Source organism: Diplotaxodon limnothrissa, linkage group LG20 (genome assembly GCF_057381915.1).
Source record: "Diplotaxodon limnothrissa isolate DT_005_m linkage group LG20, D_limnothrissa_male_GT1.1, whole genome shotgun sequence".
Taxonomy (NCBI): Eukaryota; Metazoa; Chordata; class Actinopteri; order Cichliformes; family Cichlidae; genus Diplotaxodon; species Diplotaxodon limnothrissa.
Genome location: NC_140615.1, coordinates 3,694,710 through 3,719,017, shown reverse-complemented (window position 1 = coordinate 3,719,017; position 24,308 = coordinate 3,694,710). Strand labels below are relative to the sequence as shown.

Sequence of the window (24,308 nt, the reverse complement as noted above, 5' to 3'; positions counted from 1 at the left end):
CCATAACAAGCTGGCTGTTTCCCGCCTTTTCCCTGGCAGTCCCGACATGCATTACTACAGTGTGTTACCGAAAGGGACCGCTGAGACACTTTGATTGCATCGCTATCAAGCTTTACTTTCTGCTACGGTGGAATTGTGATATCTTAGTGTTACACCAACCACTTTCAAGGCTGACAGTGATAGTTAGGGTTGTTTTACAATGCAAATGTGTGCACACAGTGCTCCAGAAAGACAAATCATTCAATCCAGTTGGGCTGTAGCTGGTAAGCTCTTAAGGCTAAAGAAAAGAAAAGAAAAGAAAAAAAAAGATTCAAGCACAAACTGCACCATTTCTCCAAGGTGCAAAACTGGTTGTTGTCAAGAAGGACTTTCAGGAGCACAGAGGGCAAAAACCCTCATTAATAAAAAAAACAAAACATGTTTAGCATCAATCACCAGAAGTCCGAAGTGCAATTTTCTAGTCACATTCAAAGAAAATGGAGAATAATGGGTGTAAATTCAAAATCACCAACTTTTAGCCCCATGATTAAATGCATCAGTCTGGGTTTGTTCAAATATAAAATCACATTTAACAAAATCTAAATTTTCACCCCGTTTCTGAAATCACACCAACAGTTCTTTCGTATGCACCTTTTAACTGCCTACAGCATAGGTGTCAAACTCTGGACCGCGGGCCAAATTTGGCCCGCAGCCTAATTACATTTGGCCCGTGAAGCCATACCAAATGACTATTAGAGCTGGCCTACTGGTATTATACAGCTAATATATATATTGTTTAGTATTAAGCTTTGCTTGTTCCATATTCAGTTTCTCAGCAAAACTTGTTTGAGTCCATAAGAAAAGATTCATTCTTATATCTGGAGCAATAAATATATTTCAATAAATATTACTGTTAGCCCGCGACTTTGTTCCAGATTTGAATTTTGGCCCACTGTGTATTTGAGTTTGACACCCCTGGCCTACAGTGTCACTTGCCTCAGAGTAACCGGCCTGCAGATGTCCGAGTAATGTTACGGCGACATCTGAGTTCATTTCCTGTTAGCAAAGGAAATGAAGTTCAAAAACAAAACCTAAACAAAATAATCTTAATTAAAACATCCAAAGAAGCAAAACAAGAGATGCAAGAAAAAAAAAATCAACAGGGAGAAATTAATCAGCTGGGGTTTTCTTGAACAGACTTTAGATAAAAAAGAAAGAAAAATAGGAAATGAACAATAGGCGAGGGAAAAGGAATGAAACAAAGGAGGTGGGTGGTGGGGATGTGAAGGAGTGATCGTAAGTGAACGCCGCTTCTCCTGATTTGGAAGGTTATCTGGCATTTGCATCAAAGTGGGGAAAGCATGGGCAACGGCTGCAGTGGCGTCGCGGGTGGACGCCGCTGACAGACAGGCCCAAATACAGCTTTCTTCTGCTGCTGATTAAAGTAGTGCACTAAAGGGTGGAGGGACACGGAGGACAGATGTCTCTTACCAGTAACACACCCACTACAGGCCACATGTTAGGAGATGTAACTGCATCAAAGAAATGAATAAATAATAATAACCTTGTTGTGCGTTCAAAGACAAAACAAAACGCATACAAAGAGGTCAAAAACACATTTTTATTGATTATTGTTCAAAAACATTCACGTAATAGTTTAAAAAAAGTAGTATGTAGGAAAATCTGAAACAACAGCATTTCAAGTTTTCTTTCCGAAATCTTTCAGAACAACTAAACATTTTCTTTAACTGTTTGAAAAGAGAGTAGTAATAAATCAAAATGCAAAGTATGGATTCCCAAACAACCATAAATAATAAAAACAACACACAATGCCAGAAAAATCCATAAGAACTTTTTCAGAACAAGTGAAATGAGTAAACCTCAGAGTTGTCCACATATAATGCATACAATAACTAACCAGACAGAATTAGGGGTTATATTGCCATTGGACTTAAGAGATAGTGTCCCCTGCTGGTCAAACCAACAGCAAATAACCTGCTGATACAGCAGCAAAAGTAACCTGTGACACAGGATCACCAACACATATCAGATGATGAGATAATGCTGACAGTAGATAATCTAACCTCTAAAAAAAGCCTGACAGCCACATAGCTGTTCCAAAATATTCTGACATTATCTGATGCATTCACTCCAGTTTCCAACACAGAGGAATGAGATGAAAGCAAAATAAACATCACAGAAAATTAACTGAAAACATAACTTTTGCTAAAGTTAAAAAGTGTGCTTTTACATACACAATATTGCACTTTCCCCACACAAATGCTTAATGATTCACAGTTTGATTGGTTTTTTTAAGGCAGCGAGTTCCCACTAGTGAGTGTCACATGGCATTCAAATACATTTTATAAGACAAAGTGTAAAGCTTTCAGTTTTTTGTTTTTTTTGTAAAGTCAAGCCGTCGTACAAAATGCTCTTAATCCTACTGGTAACCTCAGTGTGTAAAAGACAAAGAAAAGAGCTCCAACACTGAGACCATCACGTCAACCTCACATTCCCTGTGTGTAACCCGCAGATCCGCAGACAACTGAACTGCTCTCTGTCCCATCAGCTCCCCACTAACGACTTCCTTTTATTAACCAACATAACACTGGTGCAGACTGGAACATCCAAACACATGGAAGTAGAAGATCTTCCAGTCTTAAAATAGTGGTGGTACTTAAAGAGGAAGGCGTGGGGAAGCCGCAAAGAAAGAGAGAGCACTCAGTCGACCTGAAGGAGGAAGAGGAAATTATGTCACAGCTACAATGCAATATTTTAAAATAACTCTGCTGACTTTCACATATGTCAGACAAACAGCTGCTAAAGGATCCTCTTTTTACAAAGCATGACTTTGCAGGGGCTCTGTTATCGTTGCTAATATGGCTTTAATCCCTTTTCCCCTCGATCCAGTCACACCTGTGACTCGGTAACCACTTGTACCAGTATTTGCCTTTGCAGTCAAAAAGCAGTATAAACTTGGACCCTGATATATTGGTCACTGAACACAGCATCAAGCGGTGCTCCCACTGGACACAGTGCAAACAGACTCACATTCTTCAGTCTCTTCACACGTGGTGACCTGATCCATGTACCAGCTGGCAAAGAGACTGAACTGTGAATGCCTTTAATCCGCCGGGTACACCTCTGAAATGGCTCAGTTTTTAAAGGTTAGGAAAGGCAGTCATGAGAAGGAAAAAAAACCCCAAAAAAGTCACTGGATTTTAGACAATCCACTGGCCAGGAGGAGCCTGAAGGGGACGGTGGAGCGTGACACAGTTAAAGGTAGTCTGTGGAGACCTGTACAGAGAGAGAAACAAGGACTATAATATCACACAATCAAAAGGTGGAGCATTACATTTGCAAAGCTAGGAAAAATTGTGATTTAGGTGAATTGAAAGTCTATTAACCACAGAACAAAAGTATGCTGGGAGGCAATGGGAAAGTGCAGCAGAGCTGCCACAGCGCAGAGATGCTATCTGGAGTGTGAGGAAGGGGATTGTGTGTATGCATGTGTGAGTTTGGCGTGCCCATGCTCCGAGTGGTTGTTTGTGTTGGGTGGAGGTTTGGAGGGTGTGTGTGTGTGTGTGCTGTGAGGGGTCTAGGGCGGTGTGCCTGAAGGTCCCCAAGGAGACCTGACTCTCCTCCTGTCCCTTTACAATTTCCTGAAAGAATTGTATTCTTTCTATCTGAGGAAGAGAGACCAGCCCATAGGGAAATGGGGCCAAAGGTGGGGAAAGTTATGAAAGAGATATCCAAGTGCAATGAATTTAAGCACAGCTCAGTCTCACTGACAGAAAAAAAAGTATATGCTTACAAACGTTGTTCACTTTGCTTCATAAATTCAAAATGAAAGTAGACTGACCAAAGGCACGGATGAGCTCTCTTTGTACTGCCCAGGTGACCGTCTTTATCAGGGAGGCAGAGGTGAGGCCAGCAAACAGCATGTTGTATAGAAATACAACGTAGAAGTTCCCAAGCCAGTTATATCGACCAAAGTCTCCCAGTAGGTCGAAACGGGTGATCCCTAACACAAAATAACAGAAGCAAAACTTGTGAAAAATGTGCCAAAGCCCCAATTCACCTGCAGGCACAATATTCATGGCATACAAACGCCCTCCTGTGGACATCATTAAAACTACACAAATGCTTTCCATTTTATAGATGCAGTCAAAGCAGAGTCAGGGTAAACTTTTTATTTCATGTAACGTCAAAGACAATTGTTCAAAATGTTGTTGTTTTCCATTACAGTCTAACTAACTTATTAGTATTTCATGCACACAGTGCATTGTTAAGATTGTGTAATATACATAAACATAAACATTGACTATATGCTCAGTCACACATAACACACACAGAATTACAGAGGAGCAAAACTGTGGACAAGGCTAGAAACTTTGAAATGTTAATGCCCCACTTCTCATTTGTGCTTCATGCTTACCAAGAGTGCGTGAAAACACCGGCAGTGCAGAGCTCAGGATAAGCAGTGAAACACAGTTGGCGATTATCTGAAAAAAATTAGAGGTTACCATCTTTAGTGAAAACAACAGTTTCTGGATGAAATATGTGAGCCTGCTGACCACTGGGTACCTGTGTGAGGTTGGTGTCTTGTGCACGAGGCAGGAGGCCAGTGAAGAGAGGGGAACTATAGAAGCCCACCACTGAGGACACCATCAGATAACTGAAAATAATTTTAAGGATAACAGTGGAAGGCAGAGTGGTAAAGAGCACCCAAGAAGTAGGCTACAAAAAAAATAAAAGGTGCTTCCAATGTGTGAGTGTGACAGCATGAGTCAACATCACCCACGCCCTGGTGAAATATCAAGGGCATCCTGGTGAGTGGCTGCGCCAAATGTAGACAACTAATTAACTCTATGTGCACCCAATTGTAAGATGGGAGGATGAAAGGATACAGAATGAGAACTACTTGAACAGCAGCACCCAGTGAGCCAAACATTGAAAAGGAGGCCATCCCAAGGTGAGGGTCCTACAACACACAAAAATAACAATCCTCAATATATCATCACGACTAGCTGTAGCACATAAACCTTTAAAAGGGGCGCATTTATTAATTCTGTTTTGGCAGAAACTCCACCTCCATTCCTCTGGGCATGGCTGTTTCATCCAGCAGCAACTCCAGCACGTTGAAACAGACCATCAGCACACACATCACCTACAGACACAAGAGACAATTACAAAATAATACTTTAAAAAACAAAAAATAATTGTGGTCTTGATAAATTAAACTTAAAGTAGAATTGATGCTTATATTGATAGTCATGCAAGTACCGTCAGTGCGAGAAGCACAAGCATTGCAAGCGGGTAGCCCAGGTTCCGCTGCCATGGGGACGCTTTCCTCCGCATCTCTGTGGGGAAAACAAGAAAGACAGAAAAGCGACAACAACAAATGACTACACTCTGTAATCACTGTGCGAGAACTCCAGCAGAGAGACAGCCTGTTCACCCAGTCTTACCCAGGGCGACGCGCTTACTCTGGACGGCTTGGTACTCTTTTTTCAGAGCCTCCATGTTCAGCTTGACCCAGCAGGATGTACTGCCACCTACAATCACACGCATGATGGTGGGAAGGAGAAAATGTCAACCAGTTAATTTAAGGATGAATATAAAAAACAAATAAATGTATTTATATAGCACCTTTCTACACTTAATGACCACCCCAGACTACACATTTTAACCACACATTGATAAAGTACTTTTTCCTATAGTCTTCAAACACCTCACATCCACGGCCAATTTTGAATAACCAATTAACCTAACAGAGAGAAGTAACCAGAGGAAACGTTCTTGTGAACACTATCACCTACTTACAGTTGATTTTCCTGGAGAGAGAGTCTTCCTCAAATGTGGTGCAGCTCAGAGTATCTTCAACATCTTCCAGCAGCTAGAGAGGACAGGACCAATCAGTCAATTCGATTTTTAATGAGTTCACAGGCACAAGTTGAAATGGTCATGTTCAGGTGTTCTGACACCACTGCAGTGAAATATAGCACAGACATTTAGGCCATTCACAGCAGTTTTTCACTGCTATTTGGGAAAGTTCAACATGTTAAAGTAAAGCCACGACCAAACAGTAGTACATACTGTTCTTTAAAGAGACTAGTATAAACCAATTATGTACATTTATTACATTAAGTCATGGTGCTCTGCATTTTAATAGACGTTGGAAAACTATTAATTAAACCTCAGAGGCATTAAAAGGTTTTGGTTTCAGAAGCTTCCCATTTTTAAAAACCAACCAACTCATTTGAATTGTTTACTAGCTATATGTAGCTTGCTCATTTACTTTGTGTACTCCCCTGACTAGTGTGCATCAACAGCACACTCAAAATTGATAATTCAGTATGCTTTCTTTAGTTGCACCTCATGTAATAAACACTACAAATTAACAACATGATTGGAACCAGCAGGAAGTGTGGATTTTGAAGATGGAACAAGTTGTGTTAGAAGAAAAGTTGTACTGACTCAGTGGGTTGCTAGCATAGCTTTAGACAACTAGACTTGTTTAAATTCAAGACACTGAGCCTGTGACTCACCCGTGGTTTGACTAGCAGGCTGCCCGTTACACTGAACATTCGTGACAACCCTAAGGGAGTGCACACTGAGGAGAGAAGCACAGAGATGATGATATGCAAAAGCCATAGAACCAGGTTTATAGCTACTCCACCAACTGTGAATGAGATATACTAACATAAAAGCAGCAGCACTCCAAAGAGAGAGATCCCCGAGTACAGATAGGGAAGGTAATACTCCCACAGGTCTGAAATCCAGAGAGAGAGAGATAGAGCATCACAAGTGGCTATATGAAACATATAAAAACTACCTGTCATTGAGGAATCTGTGGTTGACTCACCGTAGAGGCTCTTCCGGGCTATGTTGTCATGTAGGAGGGCTGATGCCACCCACACAATGCCCAGCACAAGCAGGGCCAGCAGCAACAGCAGCACAACTGCTTCATAAACTCGTGCCATTACACCCTACACAACCAAAGTAGATGATGTGTGAGCAGATGGGTGCGAAAACAGGCACTGTGGACTTGCATCTATAAATCATTTTGAGTCTCCAATGTGAGCTTGTGCTAAAAATGCTACCTTTCTGGATCCTGCAAATCCCTCGGACTCAGTGAAGAAATATGCAAAAGGCATGAGGAAGACCAGGGACAAGTTGGAGAAAAGGAAAACTAGGTTCCACAAACCTGTCAAGACAGATTTTTCATTTGTTATTTTTGGGGCAAACGCTGATTAGCATTAGTTTTAGCAGTACCCAGATCGGCCACCATGAGGCTCAGCCTTCCCAACACTGACAAGACTGTATACATACATTGCAATGTGCGATAATTACAGAACAAAATAAGCTAAAATCATTACAGCAAAGGTTACTTTCACATTAATCAGCACCACAGTTCTTCACAATGAGACACTGGCATTCCACTGAGATTGGAAAACTTGACTGAATTGAACAGTGAGGTCACAGCTTCTCTGTCAGTAATAATTATCAGTTTGGACACAGGCCTGTTTAATATTGATCTAGAGGGCATCACTACTGTTCATTCTGTTCCAGTTTTAAAACAGATCTCTATTTGATGTTATGTTTGGTGTCATCCCTGCTTAAAAAAAAAAAAAACAGACAGATGTACCATGAATAAGAGATCCATTGAGCCACTGCATGTAGTAGCTCTGTGGGAAGGTGAGCAGCACCTCATTGGACAGAATGGAAATGGGGAGAAGGAGCACAGCACAGACTGCAACAGACAGGGTGAATGTGCACAGCCACAGCCTGGAAAAAGAAGAAACACCATTTGTGAGTGTTGTGCATTTATTTATGTTTAGCCTCAAACACCACAGCGTAGATGAAAGGCTACAGTGGCCATGAATAAGGTAATATAGTGCCGGCGTGTAAGGACAAAGGGCAGAGTGACATGGAAGTCACACCATTACACACACACACAAGGCAGGGCAATAAATCCAAAGCCAAATGGTATTGGGTCACTACACACGTCACACTGACTTGGTATCTGCTCAATCATATGGAGTGGGAGTGAGAACAGACTGATACCAGCTAGTTAATCAGTTGTGTTTTTCACTTACGCAATTTTGTTGACAGTGGCATCTTCGACATCATCTACAAGGGAACAGAGCAACACTCATTACATAACTGACAGACCTCAGTTTGTTTTCACATGCAACTACCTGACTTTTACATTGTAGGAAAGCCTAAGCACAGAACACATTCAGTGTGCGTGTGTTTGGGCATGTGTAGAAGTGCAGCAAAAAGCAACGGCTTCAGAAAGGGGAGTAAGCGGGGGACGAGTATGTTTGGAACATTCTGTTCAAGCAAAACCCAGACTCTAATAAAACTGAACTACCTATAGGCAGGATACAGAAAGAGCGGGGAATTAAGAATACCAAACAAACACTTCTATAAATGTCTCCATTTCCTCTTTAAGCTTTAAAAAATGAATAAATGTTTAAGATCTTGCTACAAAGTTCATGTCTAAATTCACTATTTGAATTTCTGTAGCTCAGTACTACAGTATTTTCCTTACTGTATCAATATTGGCACAGAGGAGAAATATAGATATAGAAGATAAGCCTAAGGAGCAAAAACCAGTTCTTGAATCTTTATAGACAAAAACAACTTTGTGCAGTGCTGTTGCACAATTGTCATTTAGGCTGCAGGGCACAACTGTTCCATTGTTGTTGATGCACAAACTTTTTCAGCAGTGAGCTAATATATAGCAGGTTTTCCTCGCTCCCTATTTTAGAAAAAAAAAAAAAAAAAAGCATCTGGCCATCTCCCAGACTCCCACCCAATCACAGTGGAGCACAGAGACCTGACTAGTTGGACATCTCACATCTGCTTCCAATTGTGGGAAGTTATTGGATTTATTATGTAACTGTTGAAAGTTCTGCAGTCACACTTCAGCACTTTCAACATTTGTGTTAAACATTAAGAACTTTTTTTTTTACAATAAAATTATTTATAATGTTGCTTATGTACTTTGACACAATGGATTTTAAATCAAACAATCCAGCTGTGAATTAATTGTAGATTTTCAGCTGTTATAAAAGAAAACATTTACTGCCCAGCTCAGCACCAACAAAAGGCCTGAAAGATGACGGGAAGACAAATAAAGTCCATGAATACAGAATTACTTTGATGGTTACCAAAAAAACCTTCATAACATCTAAACAATTCAAGAGCAAAGAGGTAAGAGTGTTACTGTCAGTGTCTACAATACAGATTTACCTTCATGAAAATACAGAGGGTTCACAAAAAGGTGAAAACTTTTAGGACACCACAAAGATGGTGGAGGCAGTGTTACGACATGGGCATGTACACCAACAGTTATTACTTAACTGTAACTACATGAAGGTTGCTTATTAGCTATAGTGCTATTTTTATAATGTCTGTGTTCACCAAAACACATCTTACTACACTTTTCCAGACAGCGAAAAGTCAGAAAACAAAAAGCAAACATCTTTTGTCATGTGTATGGTTCACATGCTTTCAGCCTAACGAGGTGAATACATTTAGTTGCTCTAGCCCTAAGCTCACAGCTGCCTTCCTGCTAGGGTGCATATGTGGTACATTCATGTATGCAAACAATATTGATTTTACTGCTTGCCTGAGCATTATTCAGGTTTCTGAAGACTCTTCAAATAAAGCTCAAAAGAAAAATCCTGCTGCAGCCTGCACACAAACTAGAAAACAAAGACTGCTCAAAATAGAATGGGTAATTTCTGAACAACACCTGTGCTTGGTTGAAAAGTATTGCCTACTTCCACCCACTCACCAATGTAGACAGTGTGCTTGTCAACATCATCACTGATTCTGCTGCAGGCAATTCTTTAGAAGCTTTTGATAGAAAACGTTCTCACAGTGCAGTATTCGTGTGTTGCAGAAAACTCACCTGTGACAAACTCTGCAGTCTTCCTGAATTGGTTAAGGATGAGGTAGGACAGCATGTAAAGGCAAGTAAACAGGAGAACACAGATCTGCAGAAGAAACAGAGAAAATTCTAGTGTTATTTTTGCATTTAAAGGTCTGAGGACAGGCATTAAAAGGGACCAGTGTTTTACATAAATAAGATTAGCTATGTAAACCACCTGTCATGCTATGTTAATCAATGAGTCAATGAGCAATAGATTTACTTTAAACTGCTGACATGTCTGGTTTAGTGTAAGTTGGGAGAAAGCAGAGAAAAGACATTTGGGGATTACAGAATGTGTTCCTCACACAGCTTTCCACTCTGGCTATGCGAGTTTGCCTACGCCAAGAGAGACACAGATTACGTCTGAAGATTACCCATTTGGTCCAAAAAAAAAAAAAAAAAAAAAAAAGGTCACTGTGATAAACTGAGAAGGATTATGAGAGAGTAAAAGAGAGAAGGGTTAATGCCAGTGGGTGAGTGATCCCCCTCCACACTGCTTACCATTACGTTAAAGCAACAAATTTAGGTTAAACCAGTCTTCCACCAGCAATCTGTTGTCTGGGAAAGCCCTCAACATGCCAACTCTAATTAAATCTCTTTACATTAATACAACAATGGATCAAACCGCTGCCTGCCACAGATAAGACAATAAGCAAGCACCAATGGTAGCTCCTGCTCAGAAACGCACCCAAGTATAAAACATACCTGAGCAACTTGGACAAGCTCAGCAATGTAAGCTAAGCTGCTGAACGTGCAGAAGATGTGACCGTTTAATGCTGAATCCTGATTTATCTGACAGCTAAACTGTGTGGCATTAATTTCACGTCAATACATTTTTATCAGTGCAACAAAGTGTTGCTGTTAGTCATGAATGAACTGATGTTGCCAAACCACAAGTATCAATGAAAACATTCCTGTTCCAGAGCCTCTGGGGAGCCCTGTATGCACAGCACAATGAAGACGTTTGTCCCTAAGGTAACAACAGCAACAAACACAGAGGGAGAGGCTCTCTGCAGAAATACAACGTCGTATAAAACCTGTTGCTAAATCGAGTTTACACAAAAGTTTGTTATTTTAGTTTAATCTTGCACTTGCTGTGTGAGATAAAAAAACAAACAAACAGTTGAGAGTCTGTGCGAGAGGAAATGATCAGTGGCAGCACAAAAGCTGCACCATGGAAAAAACAAACGACTGTGCGCAACAACTAATCAGCTCAGTCTGCGTAAATTGTTGAATAATGCAGTCGGATTTAGAAAGGACCTTGTTATGGTTAATCCAACAACAAGAAAAGTAGAAAACAAAGGTTGGGTGAGAAACAGGTAGAGTGTGGTGGGGGGAAAACGTGCTAAATTGGCCATACTGAGAGCTGGCAGGCCACAGAGGGCTGCTGAGGGGAGAGTTTAGAGAATTTCAGGCTCTAGCGTGACACAAAGTGTCAGTGCAGACTATTTCACAATCCACAGAGTAATTCAAAAATTGTTCTGCCGAAGAAAACAAAAAACAGCTGAAGTGCAAATGTTCTCATCTCGCCCAGCCGTGCAGTTTGTGTGAAAATTTACAAAGGAGCAGAAGAACAGAGCAGAAATGTAATTTTGTTTCACCTCATTTAAACATGTGATGTGAATGACAATAAAGTTTCCTTGAATCCTTGAAGAACGAAGACAAAGCATCTCTTCCAAAACTGGACTTGCTTTTAAGGTAGACACCTTAAGCACAATTTAATGGTCTGCAATAATTATTAATTAATACTTAAGCGTTTCAATAGAGTCTCTCAATAACAAATAAACTAAAATAAATAAATAAATAAAAAATTAAGGGGGGGGGGGGGGGGGGAATGATCCATCCAACACATTGTCCTCTGTTTTCCTTCTCTCAAAAGTACTGCAGAAAGTCACTCCTAAGACTCAAACCCATCAGTTCTGAGCTATTATAGTTTTCAGTCAGAGCGCCTGAGACTCAGGTATTATACAAATATTACAGTGCTCTTTTCTAAGCGGGGAATAGATATCAGTGTGTGCTGATGCTGGCTGTTCCAGTTCTCTACTGCAAGATTTTATCATCATGACCTTTTATCGTGCTAGACACTGATCCTTCTTGATCCGACCAGGCTCAGGCTGTGGTCTGTGGATGAGCACTCCTAGCTCGGCTGTTTACCCCCACAGCCGAGCTACGCTCTCTGCGCTTCAATTTTCTACTATCTGCTGATACCCAAGATGATTTACAAGAACACAATCAGCTCAAGTGAAGACATGCACTTGGCTGTAATCGCACTTTCCCACTGATTATTAACTGTTTATTATGCCTTTGGCCAAACAGGTATAGTACATTTCATCGAATTAGAATTTGTTTGGAATTACTGTCGACTTTTAGGAATCCGGTACCAACTGGTCCAACTGGGAGGCTTCTGACCAGAAGCCAGAAAGTGTCATACTTCACATAAATACCGTCCCCCCCCCTTTTAGTCAAGCACAGAATTTTACCACTTGTCTTCACTCCAACAAGATATCTAACTGATTATTATTATTATTAAACTACTCTCATCTGTTCTCATGACAGGCAAATAGCTGCAAGCATGTTTGTTGCATATAGAAATAGCCTTTATAGCATATCTTTGTCATGCACCTATGGAAAAATGTATCTACCCTGTGCATTGATACGTGCATTATTTTTCCATCACATTTCCTCAGAATCAAAAAAGAAGCACTAATGGAACAGCTGCTTGCATGCTTTGGATATCTAATACGAGAGCATTCTCAGTAGCTAAACCAGCATTTATATGCGTCGGCTAAGGACATGTTGTTATAAAAACATCTCTATTGGATGATACACGCCTCGTTGACTGCCTCTGGCCTGTTGGTAAATAAACAGACATTTAGAAATATCAGTGGCTGATGTTTGTAGTCTAACATCAGTTTTACACTAGCTTCAAATACAGAACTGTAAAAGACTGAAAGAATTTAAAACACTGTTTTCTTTTGTTTAGTTTTTGGCATCTCACAATTGACGCATATCTATTATTATATTATTTATGAATAAGAGTTACAATAATTACCCAAGTAAACCATTAGTTTATCCACAGAAACTCAGTCAGCAGCTGTTCTGATAGCCATTCAGTTATTTTAAAGCAAATATAAGTCAGTTTAGCTTCTCAAAGACCTTTTGGAATATTTCATTATAGGCTAAACAGCTGTAAAAAAATAATCATCAGATTAACTGATAACTAAAACAAATACAATGCAGTAAAATGGCAGCATGGTGGTGCGATGGTTGGCATCATCATCTCAAAGCAAGATGGTGCTGGGTTCGAATCCATTGGCTGTGGACTCTGTTCTACCTGTGTGCGTTTCCCTCCACAGTCCAGAGACATACCTGTTAGGTTGAATGGTGACTGTAAACTGGCCATGAGTGTAAATAGTTAGCTCTACCTCTCACCATATGACAGCTGGGATGGGCTTCAGCTCAACTGAAACCCCGACTTGGATAAGTGGAAAAAGATGGATGGAAGGAATTATTTTTATTTAATTATTTTTGGATATCAAAGAGTTGCTCTTCTACTTTTAAAAAAATGTCTCATCCAGCCTTTTTTGTTAGTGCAAAATATTATTCTCGGTCTAGCATACATGCACTTCTGCCACAGGTTTATGACTTTAAAATAAGCTGATTAAAGATAGGCTTGGCCTAAAGCCATTAATAACCAGAGGTGCTGGGGCAGCTGACAAGCCTGAGAGGAAGTACTGTGATGAGGAGGTAAGCTGGAGACTTGAGACTTGCCACTTGCTAATAGCATTAGGTATTTGAAAGGGACAATGACAAAACAAGGGCATTAGAAGAAATGCAAGCACTTTATTTGCTGTTCATTTGGTTTTGGTTTATTAATAACTGCATCCTATCTATCACTGAAAATATATACCGCCTACCAAATGTAGAATACTATTTTAAGTGATATTTTCCAGAGGATGTAATCTTGCTTCTGATACCTAATGTGGGCAGACAAAAAAGCCACCAACAGCCCTAATGTGCAAATATCTCAGCCTACCACTTAAAAAAAAAAAAAGGGGGGGGGGGGTGGTTTCCTAGTCTGTTGGGAAAAAAAACCTACATTCTTTAGAGGTTTCACAGTTAAAAGCAAGAATATATTTAGTATACACATCCAGAAATGCATACACTATTATATATTGTACATATATTTATTAGTTTCAGGTTGGCCATTCTTGTATTTTGCTCGTTTGTGTTTGCACATCTCTGTTGCTTGTGGGGCTCGCACACAAGAATTTCACTCGCATGTGCTGTGCCAGTGTGCCTGCACATGTGATGTGACAATAAAAAAGTGATTTGATTTGTGATTTGATTTGAATTTGACTCGTCATACAAATAAAAGCAGTCTAACTGATCACAATCTTAATGTATGTTCTTTTGGATTCAGTAAGCCCTGTTCTGATTTCTTTGCTGCTGCAGTGACTCAATCTCCCACAGGAATCACTATTTTTCATATTATACAACTCATCTATACACACACACACACACACACACACACACACACACACACACACACACACACACACGTTGTTCCTTAAAACCTCATATTTTTTTCACCTCATGATCTTCTGCAAACCAGAACGAACTACCTGGAGCTGAGCAAAGCAAACCAAGTTGATGAATCGACTCCTGATGCTAAGATACGAAGGTGATAAAGTGTTGCCTGACGATGCTTTTATGATAGGCTGGTTCAGCAATCTCCAATCTCAGTAGTCGGGCTCCCGTCTGATGTGATGTGAGGGTTAAAGGTCAGGAGCCGTGTGCTTTGCTGTAACTGAACCGAGTCTAAGGTTCAAATAGTTGCTGTTGCTATTATGCAAAACTGCGATAAAACAGCAGAGGGGAAAAAAAGAGCATCAACAGTAACAAAATGCTGTGCCTCTCTGCTGCCTGCTCACCAGCTGTATCCGTGCAACAGTTAAAGTTTGAACATGGGTTAAGCTAGCCCAGGGAGCGAGCACATTTCAATCGTTATCATCACTTTTTTTTAAGTGACTTCAAACTTGTTATCGCTTGAGAAAGTAAGACGTGCAGTCTACAGCTGAGAAACAAAAGTCGTGCTACCGCTAGGTAAAGTGAAATAAACAGCGTTAACTGAGGCGACTTTCTTACAGTGATGCGACGTTTGCGGGGGGCTCATAAGCATAGTCACTGACGGTTGGGTTGGTTCGGCGTTACTTACTATAGTCTCCCGGACACGGTTGTGGAAAAGTTGCTCTCTAACCGACACGTCGTCCGTTTCCATTCTCCGAAACCATAACAGTGTCCTCAGGCTTAAAAGCGCTGGAGGCGGGTGGAATAGTTAAAAAGTTGAGCGACTTCGCATCTTCTCTGGATATGCTGTTGATGTGTAGCTAGCAGAGCTCGCTCGGTTTTAAAGAGCTAACCTGCTGCTGCAAGGCTGCTCAGCTCCGACGAAAGCCCAGCAAAGGAGGGGTCGCAGGGGGCGGGGCCACGGGAGCTGATTGTTTTGGCAGTCCAGCGATTTGAAATATTAATGTGGACCCAGCCTACTTTCCAGGTATGCGTGTGGTCCACACCCACTGACTGAACAGGTAGCTACACTTGGCTAAAACTAATTTAGAGAGATGCTGGTCGCATTAACTTACCCTCACTGATATAAATGGGGTGCACAGAACGTACAAAAATTAAAAAATTAAATGAGAATCATCTCCTCTCCTCTCCTAGACACCTTTAACGAAACGGAATATGACCTTAATGAAAACTAGGTTTATTTCAGATGCACATGGTTGTTTTAGATTGGTGTGCCTAATATATTATCAAACATTTTCTGACTATTGGGGTATTAATATCAGGGTCAATTGGGGTTTTTCTTGGCTCATAAGTGGTCACTGGGGTTCTGCACACATAAATACCCCTGGTCAGTATATAGTTAAGGTAAGGAGCCTTTGTTAGGTTACATCACTGAAGTATGTGTATTTTGTTTTTTATATTTTTGGCCATTTTCCAAAACAAAATGTTTTTATTCTTGAGGAAATTGAACATCAAGCAAGTTGTTCCCCTATTATAGTTCTGGTGATAATTCTTTGATGGAAGGCTAAACAATACCATCATAGGCAAAAGTTTAATAAGTTTTAAACCTTTATTTCTGTCTGGACTAAATTATTATTATTAACAAATATATTCCCGCACACAAGGATACTACTTATATCACATACAGTTAGCCTCATAATCAGGCATAATGCTAAGTATTACTGATGTATTAATAATATTTATCTCATATTTTAGCTTATATGATAATGAATATCACTTTACAAAATAAAAGTGCTTTGCTTTGATTTAAAAAAATACGATATAACTTGAGTTTTATACTTTAAGCTTGTATTATACACCTTTAAGTAAAATTGTACAGAAAAAGTGAAGTTGTTTTAGGCTTCACTGGGGAGCAGGATTATACTCTTATCCTATGCTGAAGTTTAGCATACAGGCCTAAGGCTATGTCCTTATTTTCCTTACAAAATAAACTTAAGCCCTCTTTGAAGCATTGTCAACAGTGTCCTTTTTTCTTCATAAATGTCGCTTTTAGCCTTTTTACTTGTCTTATCAGTTTAAATGATTACAGGCTCGTGTTGATGTGCTTTGTGCACTCAGGCCGCTGCGCAATCCCATTGTCATGATCCAAAGTCCAACTATTGCAACAACATGCAGCAACTTCAACTACGGAAAGCACTGGAAAAGGATTTCTCTGGATAAGGATTTGAAATTATGGGCTCAGTAAGTAACAAACTCTTTTTTAAAATACAATTTGGATGTATAAGAACAGCAAATATCTTCGATTGATCAGAAAAGATAGTTGCACTCTTTGTCAAAAATGGTATGTTTTGGATCACATAATGAGTTGAGTAAAACTAACAATACACAGCATGAGCTAAGATAAATCACCCTTATATAATATATTATTTAACCAGGGAAGTGGATGGCAGAGATTAAAAATCTGAGTGTCCTGGCAAAGACCAACAGACAGATCACAGAGGAGGGTGTAACACAGTATAGTTATGAAACTAAATAAATAAATAAAATGTTAGCAGGCGATGTAAGCGCATGGGATTAAAGATCAAAGCCAATAAATTATAAGCTGAACATTTCCATTTTAATTATTTGATTAAAGTATAATATAATTATAAAACACTGATGGAGGTTTGGAGGTATAACTAACACTTTTTGTTACTCTATTGCAGGTATGTATCAAGGATGACTAATATTCACCTGTACAGGAGGTAATCTTCTGAGGCCTCATGGTAAAAAGTATAATTGTTGCCTACACCCTGTGGGCAGTAGGTGGGCCTTTGGGCCTTCACCATTTGTACTTAGGTAGAGACACCCATGCTCTGCTATGGATGCTAACACTAGGAGGATTTGGATTTGGGTGGGTCAGGGAATTTATACGCATCCCTGCTTATGTTAGTGAGGCCAATCAAGAAGGAAATAAAGAGAGAAAAAGGCCTCCCACTTCAATCCCTCCTCCTGTGAGTCCTGTCAGATTTGCAGGACAGGTGTGTGTTGGAGTCTACTTTGGCACTGTGGCCATGATAGGACTGAACTCCCTCAGTTTCTTCTACTTGATTGTGTTGCCTTTATGTGTGGGTGCAGGGGTGCATCTGGTGTCCAATGTTGGCCAGCAGACATCCGATCTCCAAAAGACTTTGACTTCTTGTCTCGCAACCTCCCTGCTATTCTATGGCAGCACATTATCTCCTCTTCCTATAAGCTTGGCTGCCAGTGTCACTGCTGCAAAGCACCGCACGTTCAAACCTCCACGGACACCTGGGAGCAAACAGAAATTAGGTGGGCTGGTTTCACCAATCTGAGATGATTGGATGATTTTACTATGCACGTCAATAATAATCATTCTGATTCAGTTTTAAGTGGCTTCCTGAAGTTAAATATTTTTTGTTCCAACCTCAGGTCCACGGCTTTATAGGATCGGTCTAGGTTGGCTGGCCTTCTCTGCCCCGCTGGCTTACTGTATTTTCCACAACACCACAGCCACCCTGTACTATCTGTCTGACTCTATAGCAGCACTGCTGGATATTTTATGGTTCCTGCCTTGGCTCAGAAGTGTGTTGGAGTACCTTCTTTTAATGCCATATCGGATATTGTGTGTGCTTACTGGAGGAGGGTACTATGAAGATGCCTGGAGGAAGGTGCTAGAAATACTGCTCAAAGAATACACTGAGAGAGAGAAAGAGGCACTGAAGGTAAGAAATGCATGCTGTAAATAGGTCTACATTTTCCGCTTGCCATTTAGCCCGTTTCATCTGGATTTATTGTATTTATGTTGCAGATATTGTCTCTGGGAGCAGAGGCCTCTCTTGAGGAGATATCCCGAAGTTATAGGGAGCTGGCCAAGAAGTGGCATCCGGACCACAACCCCAGCAAGGATGCTGAGGAAATATTTGTGAAGCTCCAGGAGGCTTATGAGGTCCTTCTACGTTGGCACAGGCCCAATCGATTCAATTAGTTGCCTTTTATTCATTGGGGGCTTGCTTGCGTTGTCATTATTTTTTATTGTTCATGAAAAAATAAATCAAGGGCACGCACAGACACTTGTACTTTGTGGTTTATAACACTTATCGACTGTGTGTTTCACAGCTGTCCAGTCCATTATTCAATTCTGGACCATGCAGCAGTTTGCTGCCACCTCCTGGGGCTAAAGATGAAGTGTAATTGTAAACCACCTCATGATAACAATTTTCACCTGCTTTTATTTTAATATCTGCTTGCTTTCTGTAAGACGCGTGTACATGTAGTGTTTATACAGGCGCACTGTATATTTACATATGCCATTTTTTGTTTTTTATTAAACATTTGAGGGTCACTCAGCGTATTGCATCAAGTATTTCACAAAATATATTCATGCGCAGCAGCAATTTGCGGTGCAGAGTCCGACATGATCTAAAAGCACACATTTCACCCTCATTATGACCACAACTCCGCAAAGAAGACACGCATCGATGAATTCGGCAATCACCGACTCAGGAGCTCTGTTGTACAATTATTTGGTCTGTATCCCAGCATGGGCCCGGAAGTTGTTTGGGATTCCGATTCCCAGGTAAAAAAAAAAAAAGAAAGAAAGAAAAAAAAAAGAAAAAAATCCCGGAGATGCTGTCGCCGCCTGGGAAAACAAACAGCTATTCAGACAATTAAAGGAAAACACCGATCGGTCGCCAGGTAAGGAAGAGGCTCGTGGACTCCGCTGCGGCTCTTGGTAAGACCATCCGTCGGTGTTAATTTGGAGGTACGGCATGTTTTTTAGTAGTTGGTAGGGTGAATGCCATTTGTCGTGTGGTCGGGTGCCATAGCAACGGCTCATGAGAAACATTGTATAGCCCAGGCCAGTTTTGACGTGCTCAGTGTTGGATGACAGCCGCGTTCATGCGGAGGATGTGGACAATCGCAACTCTTGCAACAAATTGCCGTTGTGTCTCGTTGTTGTCTCGACCGTCCGCGAGCCGATTGTTGTCAGAACTAAGCAAATCCAGCGAGCAGCTAAAACAAGTAGCTACCCTGCGTGTGGAGAGCCATGGCAGTTATTTGTAAATGCAGGAATATCTTTTATTGCACATAGTCGCTCGGGTTGGGGCAGCAAGGTTTGTCAAGCAAGGGGCGGCAATGGTGCGCGTCCCTTATTTTTTTCTATTATTCTTTTTCTTTTATTTCTTTTTTGTTTTTTTTAATCGCCGTGCCCTGGTGTGACTGGCGCGTCTCCCGGCTGCATCAGCGCCTGTTGCTCCCCATGCGCGGCCAATGACAGGATATTAATTTTTTTTCCCTGTGATGTGTTGTCTCCGCCCCCCTCCCTCCACGATCACTCCAAAGTCTCCTCTGTCCACTGCTGTCATCCATTTGAGCAAAAGGTGCAGCCTTGAACGTCTTGTGCTTTTGCTTATCTCGTCTTTGAAATTGTGTTCATCGTTACAGCATCGCCTATTCTGGTCAATGACAGTGAGCACAGGCTACTGTATGTCTGAAGACGCTGTAACTCAGCAACGCCTGTGTAGTCTGGTCTTGGTGTAGTCTGCATACCTCACTTTATTTGCTGTGTAACAATCGTTTTATGGAGGCCTGGCATAGATTCAGCCTACTGCATCATCATCATCATCATCATCATCATCATCATCATAATAATAAAAACAATAAGTGCAAATTGACAAACTTGATCCATCAATAAAAAATAATATTGTAACTATGTTGTATCTCATACATAATGTAATGTAATACAGCATAATGCAGTATAACTTCAACATTGTAATGTAATCTAATATACATACAGTGCACTGTTAGTATCAAATCAGGCACATAGTCTTGTTGTGGTTGCACACTGGAATGCCTCATAGTTAAAGCCTCGGCAGCTATCCTCTCTACTTCTGCGAGCTTTAACTCCTCCTTCAGCTCTCTTGGCCATAAATGTGGAGCCTCTCATAGTCATTTGCTTGGCGGAGAAGAATCGAAAGGATACAGACATCGTAGGGGAGACCTGAAGTTTACTATAATACTTTGTCATTTTTTTAAGTGAACTTATTAGAGAAAGCATACATTTATTTATTTATTTTTGAACCATATTCTTGAAGCAACAGGCTGTTGTGTAAAAGTACATTTTATATAATTATCCAAGGTGTGATACAGAATTTTTACAGGAGTGCAATTTCAGTCTGTTTGATTCAGAAAGTATAACTATGAATGGCAAACCATAGTATTTACAGTCTGCCTTTAAACTGTATTTCTGTAGGCATCTGGTGAGAGAATGAATGCTGATGACTGCAATGGACGCTCATACACACAAGGTAATTGTAGATATAAAGGAAAAACTACTGTACGCTGGTGTGTGCTGTCTACAGACTTTCATGTTTACTTTAATAACGTGGGCATATTTGTATTTCAGGTAATGGAGGAGAATCATCAACAGAACAGGATTTTTATGGCGGGCTGCAGGGCCCTTCTGCGAGATCTCCAAACAGTCAGCAGTCCTCACCACACCGCTCCCTTAGTGGTTAGTTATCATTCCTTTGTTACATTGCAGCCATACGGTTGTATAGAATACCTTTTTCATGTTACATAAGTAAGTAAATATATATCTCTTCCTCTCCTTCTCTCTTTACAAAGCAAACTCCATCAAGGTTGAGTTGTGCAGTGATGGCGCTCCACAGCCAGAGAAGAAAGAGGCTGTGAGGATCGACGGCGGGAATAATGACCAGGGAGACCCCATGGAAGAAGCCAGTGCAGAGTTCGCTGGGGCTGGAAGAGACCTAGCAAGCATATACAGTGAGATGGCCAGTCCAAATTCGGCTTCACCAGGACCTATCAGGTTGCCCAATGGGAAGCTCCAGTGTGAGGTGTGCGGGATGATCTGCATTGGACCTAACGTGCTGATGGTGCACAAGCGTAGCCACACAGGTAAGAGAAAAAAGAAGGACCCCCCCCCCAGCAAGGCAGTTTTTAAATAAATGAAAGACAAGTATCAGTTGAGTGCAATGCCCAGTGGGATTTGCATCTCACATCCTCTTTCCATCCATGTGTTCACAGGGGAGCGACCATTCCAGTGTAACCAGTGTGGAGCTTCCTTCACCCAGAAGGGAAACCTGTTGCGCCACATTAAATTGCATTCAGGAGAGAAGCCTTTCAAATGTCCCGTTTGCAATTACGCTTGCCGTCGGAGAGATGCACTGGCTGGACATCTGCGCACACATGCAGGTAAATGAGTGACCTCCCAAACAGCAAAATTATTCTTCTTTAACACTTGAGCCAGATTGTCAAGTGCTACACTCACATCACATATGGACAGTTTGGAATCTACATACATAATCTGGCCAGACAACTCTGGTGGATAGCATGGAGAACAGCCAGAATCAGCTGAGAGCTCTGGGCTTTTATAGCCATACAACAGCACCTAACACATCATATACAGTCCATGGAGAGATTTTTTCACAAATGTACTTGTTTAGTTATTGTTGCTGCAAAGTAATACGATTCCATAGCGTGAACACGTGCAATGTGTGACACAGAGGTAAGCAGTAAAAGTGGAGCTCTATTAGAAAGGTCCATTTCCCCCTTCTTTCTATCTCAGAGGAAATAGGTCTTTATGAGAGTTTTCTGTAAAACACATGACAGAATATGACATTTAACAGTATCAAAACAGGAAATCCTGCTGGTGCTCTTGAACAGATATTCACAGGTGTTCAAATACAGTCTTGTTACAGTAGGTCTTGGTCGCTCTCCTCAGGTCTCAAAAGGTTCATTTTCAAAGAAAAGATGATTACAAACTGGATTTCAGTGAATTGACGTCAGTCTTTCCGACAGCTTACTAGGGTGGAACCTTGCGGTAAAGGTTTAGGCGTTTTTTTCTGTCAAGTAACATAGGTCAGTTTCAGGAATTGCTAGTCAGGGGGGAAATCCAAACCTTTTTTTCATTCAAAAAAATTCCCCCAACTATAAATAAATAAACAACAATTAGTCCTATATTTATTCAACAAGTTCCACCAGCTATGGCAACTTATTAGCTATTCTAGATGAAATCAATATAATGTTTTTTTCTTTGAATTACAGTTCCTTCTCCGACGGTGGGAAAACCTTTCAAGTGCAGCTACTGTAGCCGCAGCTACAAGCAACAAAGCACACTGGAGGAACATCTGGAGCGCTGCCATACTTATCAAAAGAGTCTGGACCAAAAGGCGGTTGTCAACACACAGACAGCAAAGGGTAATACATGGCATATAACATAAAACTCACTATTGTTACATAAAACTAACTCATTTCTGACTTCATGCATATTGTAAATGCTAGCTTACACATAATTTGGCAATAGATTAATGTTTGACTGATGTTTTCTGTTCGTAGGTGAAGAGTCAGTAAATATGGGGACAGCTATTAAACCTGAACTCCAGCCAACCAATGACAAAATCCAGTTTGTGGATCGACTGGCTATAAGCATCACGAAACGTAAGAGGTCAACGCCACAGAAGTTTTTGGGTGAGTTTTTTTTGAGTGAAGTAGAAGTAGAAATATATTAGTAAGCCTATTCTTATTCTGTTTGATATCTTTGTTATGTTATACAGTACAAGTGACATATATTTTTAGCTTCATAAGAGCTAAGCAGTTTTACATCCTTGTGCCAAATGGAGACACTGGGATTCAGTTGTGCCAAGACAGCTGGTCAAATATCTTTTTTTTAACAATTTGGGGCACGCTTTGCTTCAACCGATATTTCTTCTTTTCATAGGCGAAAAGCACATGCACCTTGACCCACTCGAAGCACCTTACGAATTGTCGTCTGGCTCTGAAAAAGAGGGAGACCTCATGACTTCACAGTCTGTTGGCAACTCAACTGTGCTGGCCGGTTCACAGCTACACTGTGCCAGGGTTAAAGGTGAGAACCACGAGTCGCCTGCTCTGTCTCAGCTCCATCCCACCTTCCTGTCTGAGCTCCGCACAGTCATGGGTTCCATCGGCAGCAACGTGACCCCTCATGGCCCTCGGGCCCATGGCGGAGGTGGGCTGGCACCAGTGTCTCTTGGCCTGGCTGTGCGGGAGGCAGGTGAAGGCCGCGATGACCAGCCAACAGCACACAGCCACACCACCTCACCCAACGGCTGCCCCGACTCCACAGACACAGAGAGCACAGCAGAAGAGCAGAGCACAAGGGCTGCTGCCCCGACAAGTACCTCCAACAACCACCACCTCCACTACCAAACCTCAGCACTGCCCCGCAGCCATCCCACTTCCAGCCCCAGCCAGGCCAAAGACTTGGACCCAGAGTGGGAGAGAGCGTGTCCTGTGCCCCCCACCATAGTAAAGAGGAGCCCTGGCTCGCCCATTTCTTCCAGGGACACTGTGCAGGTGTTAGACCGGGATGGCAGGCAGGTGCGCTCCTTCCACTGTCGGCATTGCCGCATCCTCTTTCTGGACCATGTCATGTTTACCATCCACATGGGCTGCCACGGCTTCCGCCAGCCATTCGAATGCAACATCTGTGGCCACCGCAGCCAGGACCGCTACGAGTTCTCATCACACATCAGCCGTGGAGAGCACCAGGTGGGCTGAGGAGAGGGGACGCTGGCAGGATGAGGAGAGGTGACTGCTGCTCTATAAAGTTGTTGGCTCACGTTTGTTCTGCACCAGATCAGTTGCTTTAAATCCTGTGTGATTTTATTGTAAGAGAATTTATTGTACCAAGGCAGACGCGAGTGAAGAAACTTAGTACTGCACCAGTCAAAGTTTAGCAGAGACAAATTACGATTGATTGCACTCCCATATCAAATCATACTGCAAAACCCCTGGTTTTGCTTTAAAAGTGCCTTCTTTGGGGATTTCCTCTTAAGTGAAAAAA

At 41.4% G+C, this 24,308-nt stretch overlaps 3 protein-coding genes across 7 annotated transcripts; 2 read left to right on the top strand and 1 right to left on the bottom strand.

The window, feature by feature from the left end:
* Nucleotides 1–1,756: 1,756 nt before the first annotated feature.
* Nucleotides 1,757–15,355, bottom strand: lmbr1l (limb development membrane protein 1-like). Of its 3 annotated transcripts, XM_085345456.1 has the most exons (17): nucleotides 15,147–15,355; nucleotides 9,908–9,992; nucleotides 8,082–8,115; nucleotides 7,631–7,770; nucleotides 7,086–7,189; nucleotides 6,848–6,971; nucleotides 6,686–6,754; nucleotides 6,531–6,595; nucleotides 5,806–5,878; nucleotides 5,451–5,537; nucleotides 5,266–5,342; nucleotides 5,072–5,149; nucleotides 4,890–4,963; nucleotides 4,567–4,657; nucleotides 4,418–4,484; nucleotides 3,842–4,003; nucleotides 1,758–3,276 (listed from the first exon to the last, which is right to left on the bottom strand). In XM_085345456.1, the coding sequence occupies exons 1-17, from the start codon at nucleotides 15,207–15,209 to the stop codon at nucleotides 3,191–3,193; spliced, it is 1,479 nt and encodes a 492-aa protein (XP_085201582.1). In that variant the 5' UTR covers nucleotides 15,210–15,355; the 3' UTR covers nucleotides 1,758–3,190. The 3 variants fall into 3 exon arrangements, with proteins under 3 accessions (XP_085201581.1, XP_085201582.1, XP_085201580.1); XM_085345455.1 differs by having other exon boundaries at nucleotides 1,757–3,276; nucleotides 5,469–5,537; nucleotides 6,686–6,971; XM_085345454.1 differs by having other exon boundaries at nucleotides 6,686–6,971.
* Nucleotides 15,356–16,623: 1,268 nt separating this feature from the next.
* dnajc22 (DnaJ (Hsp40) homolog, subfamily C, member 22) lies at nucleotides 16,624–18,794 on the top strand. The gene is made up of 4 exons (XM_085344848.1): nucleotides 16,624–16,699; nucleotides 17,164–17,770; nucleotides 17,891–18,183; nucleotides 18,270–18,794. The coding sequence occupies exons 2-4, from the start codon at nucleotides 17,221–17,223 to the stop codon at nucleotides 18,444–18,446; spliced, it is 1,020 nt and encodes a 339-aa protein (XP_085200974.1). The 5' UTR covers nucleotides 16,624–16,699; nucleotides 17,164–17,220; the 3' UTR covers nucleotides 18,447–18,794.
* A 1,515-nt stretch (nucleotides 18,795–20,309) lies between these two features.
* Nucleotides 20,310–24,022, top strand: ikzf4 (IKAROS family zinc finger 4). Of its 3 annotated transcripts, XM_085344733.1 has the most exons (8): nucleotides 20,310–20,475; nucleotides 20,713–20,769; nucleotides 20,868–20,975; nucleotides 21,089–21,379; nucleotides 21,509–21,676; nucleotides 22,529–22,681; nucleotides 22,820–22,951; nucleotides 23,202–24,022. In XM_085344733.1, exons 2-8 carry the CDS (start codon nucleotides 20,730–20,732, stop codon nucleotides 24,020–24,022), a joined length of 1,713 nt encoding a protein of 570 aa, XP_085200859.1. In that variant the 5' UTR covers nucleotides 20,310–20,475; nucleotides 20,713–20,729. The 3 variants fall into 3 exon arrangements, with proteins under 3 accessions (XP_085200859.1, XP_085200861.1, XP_085200860.1); XM_085344735.1 differs by lacking the exon at nucleotides 20,310–20,475 and having other exon boundaries at nucleotides 20,706–20,769; XM_085344734.1 differs by lacking the exon at nucleotides 20,310–20,475 and having other exon boundaries at nucleotides 20,721–20,769; nucleotides 20,868–20,972; nucleotides 21,089–21,386; nucleotides 21,489–21,676.
* Nucleotides 24,023–24,308: the final 286 nt, after the last annotated feature.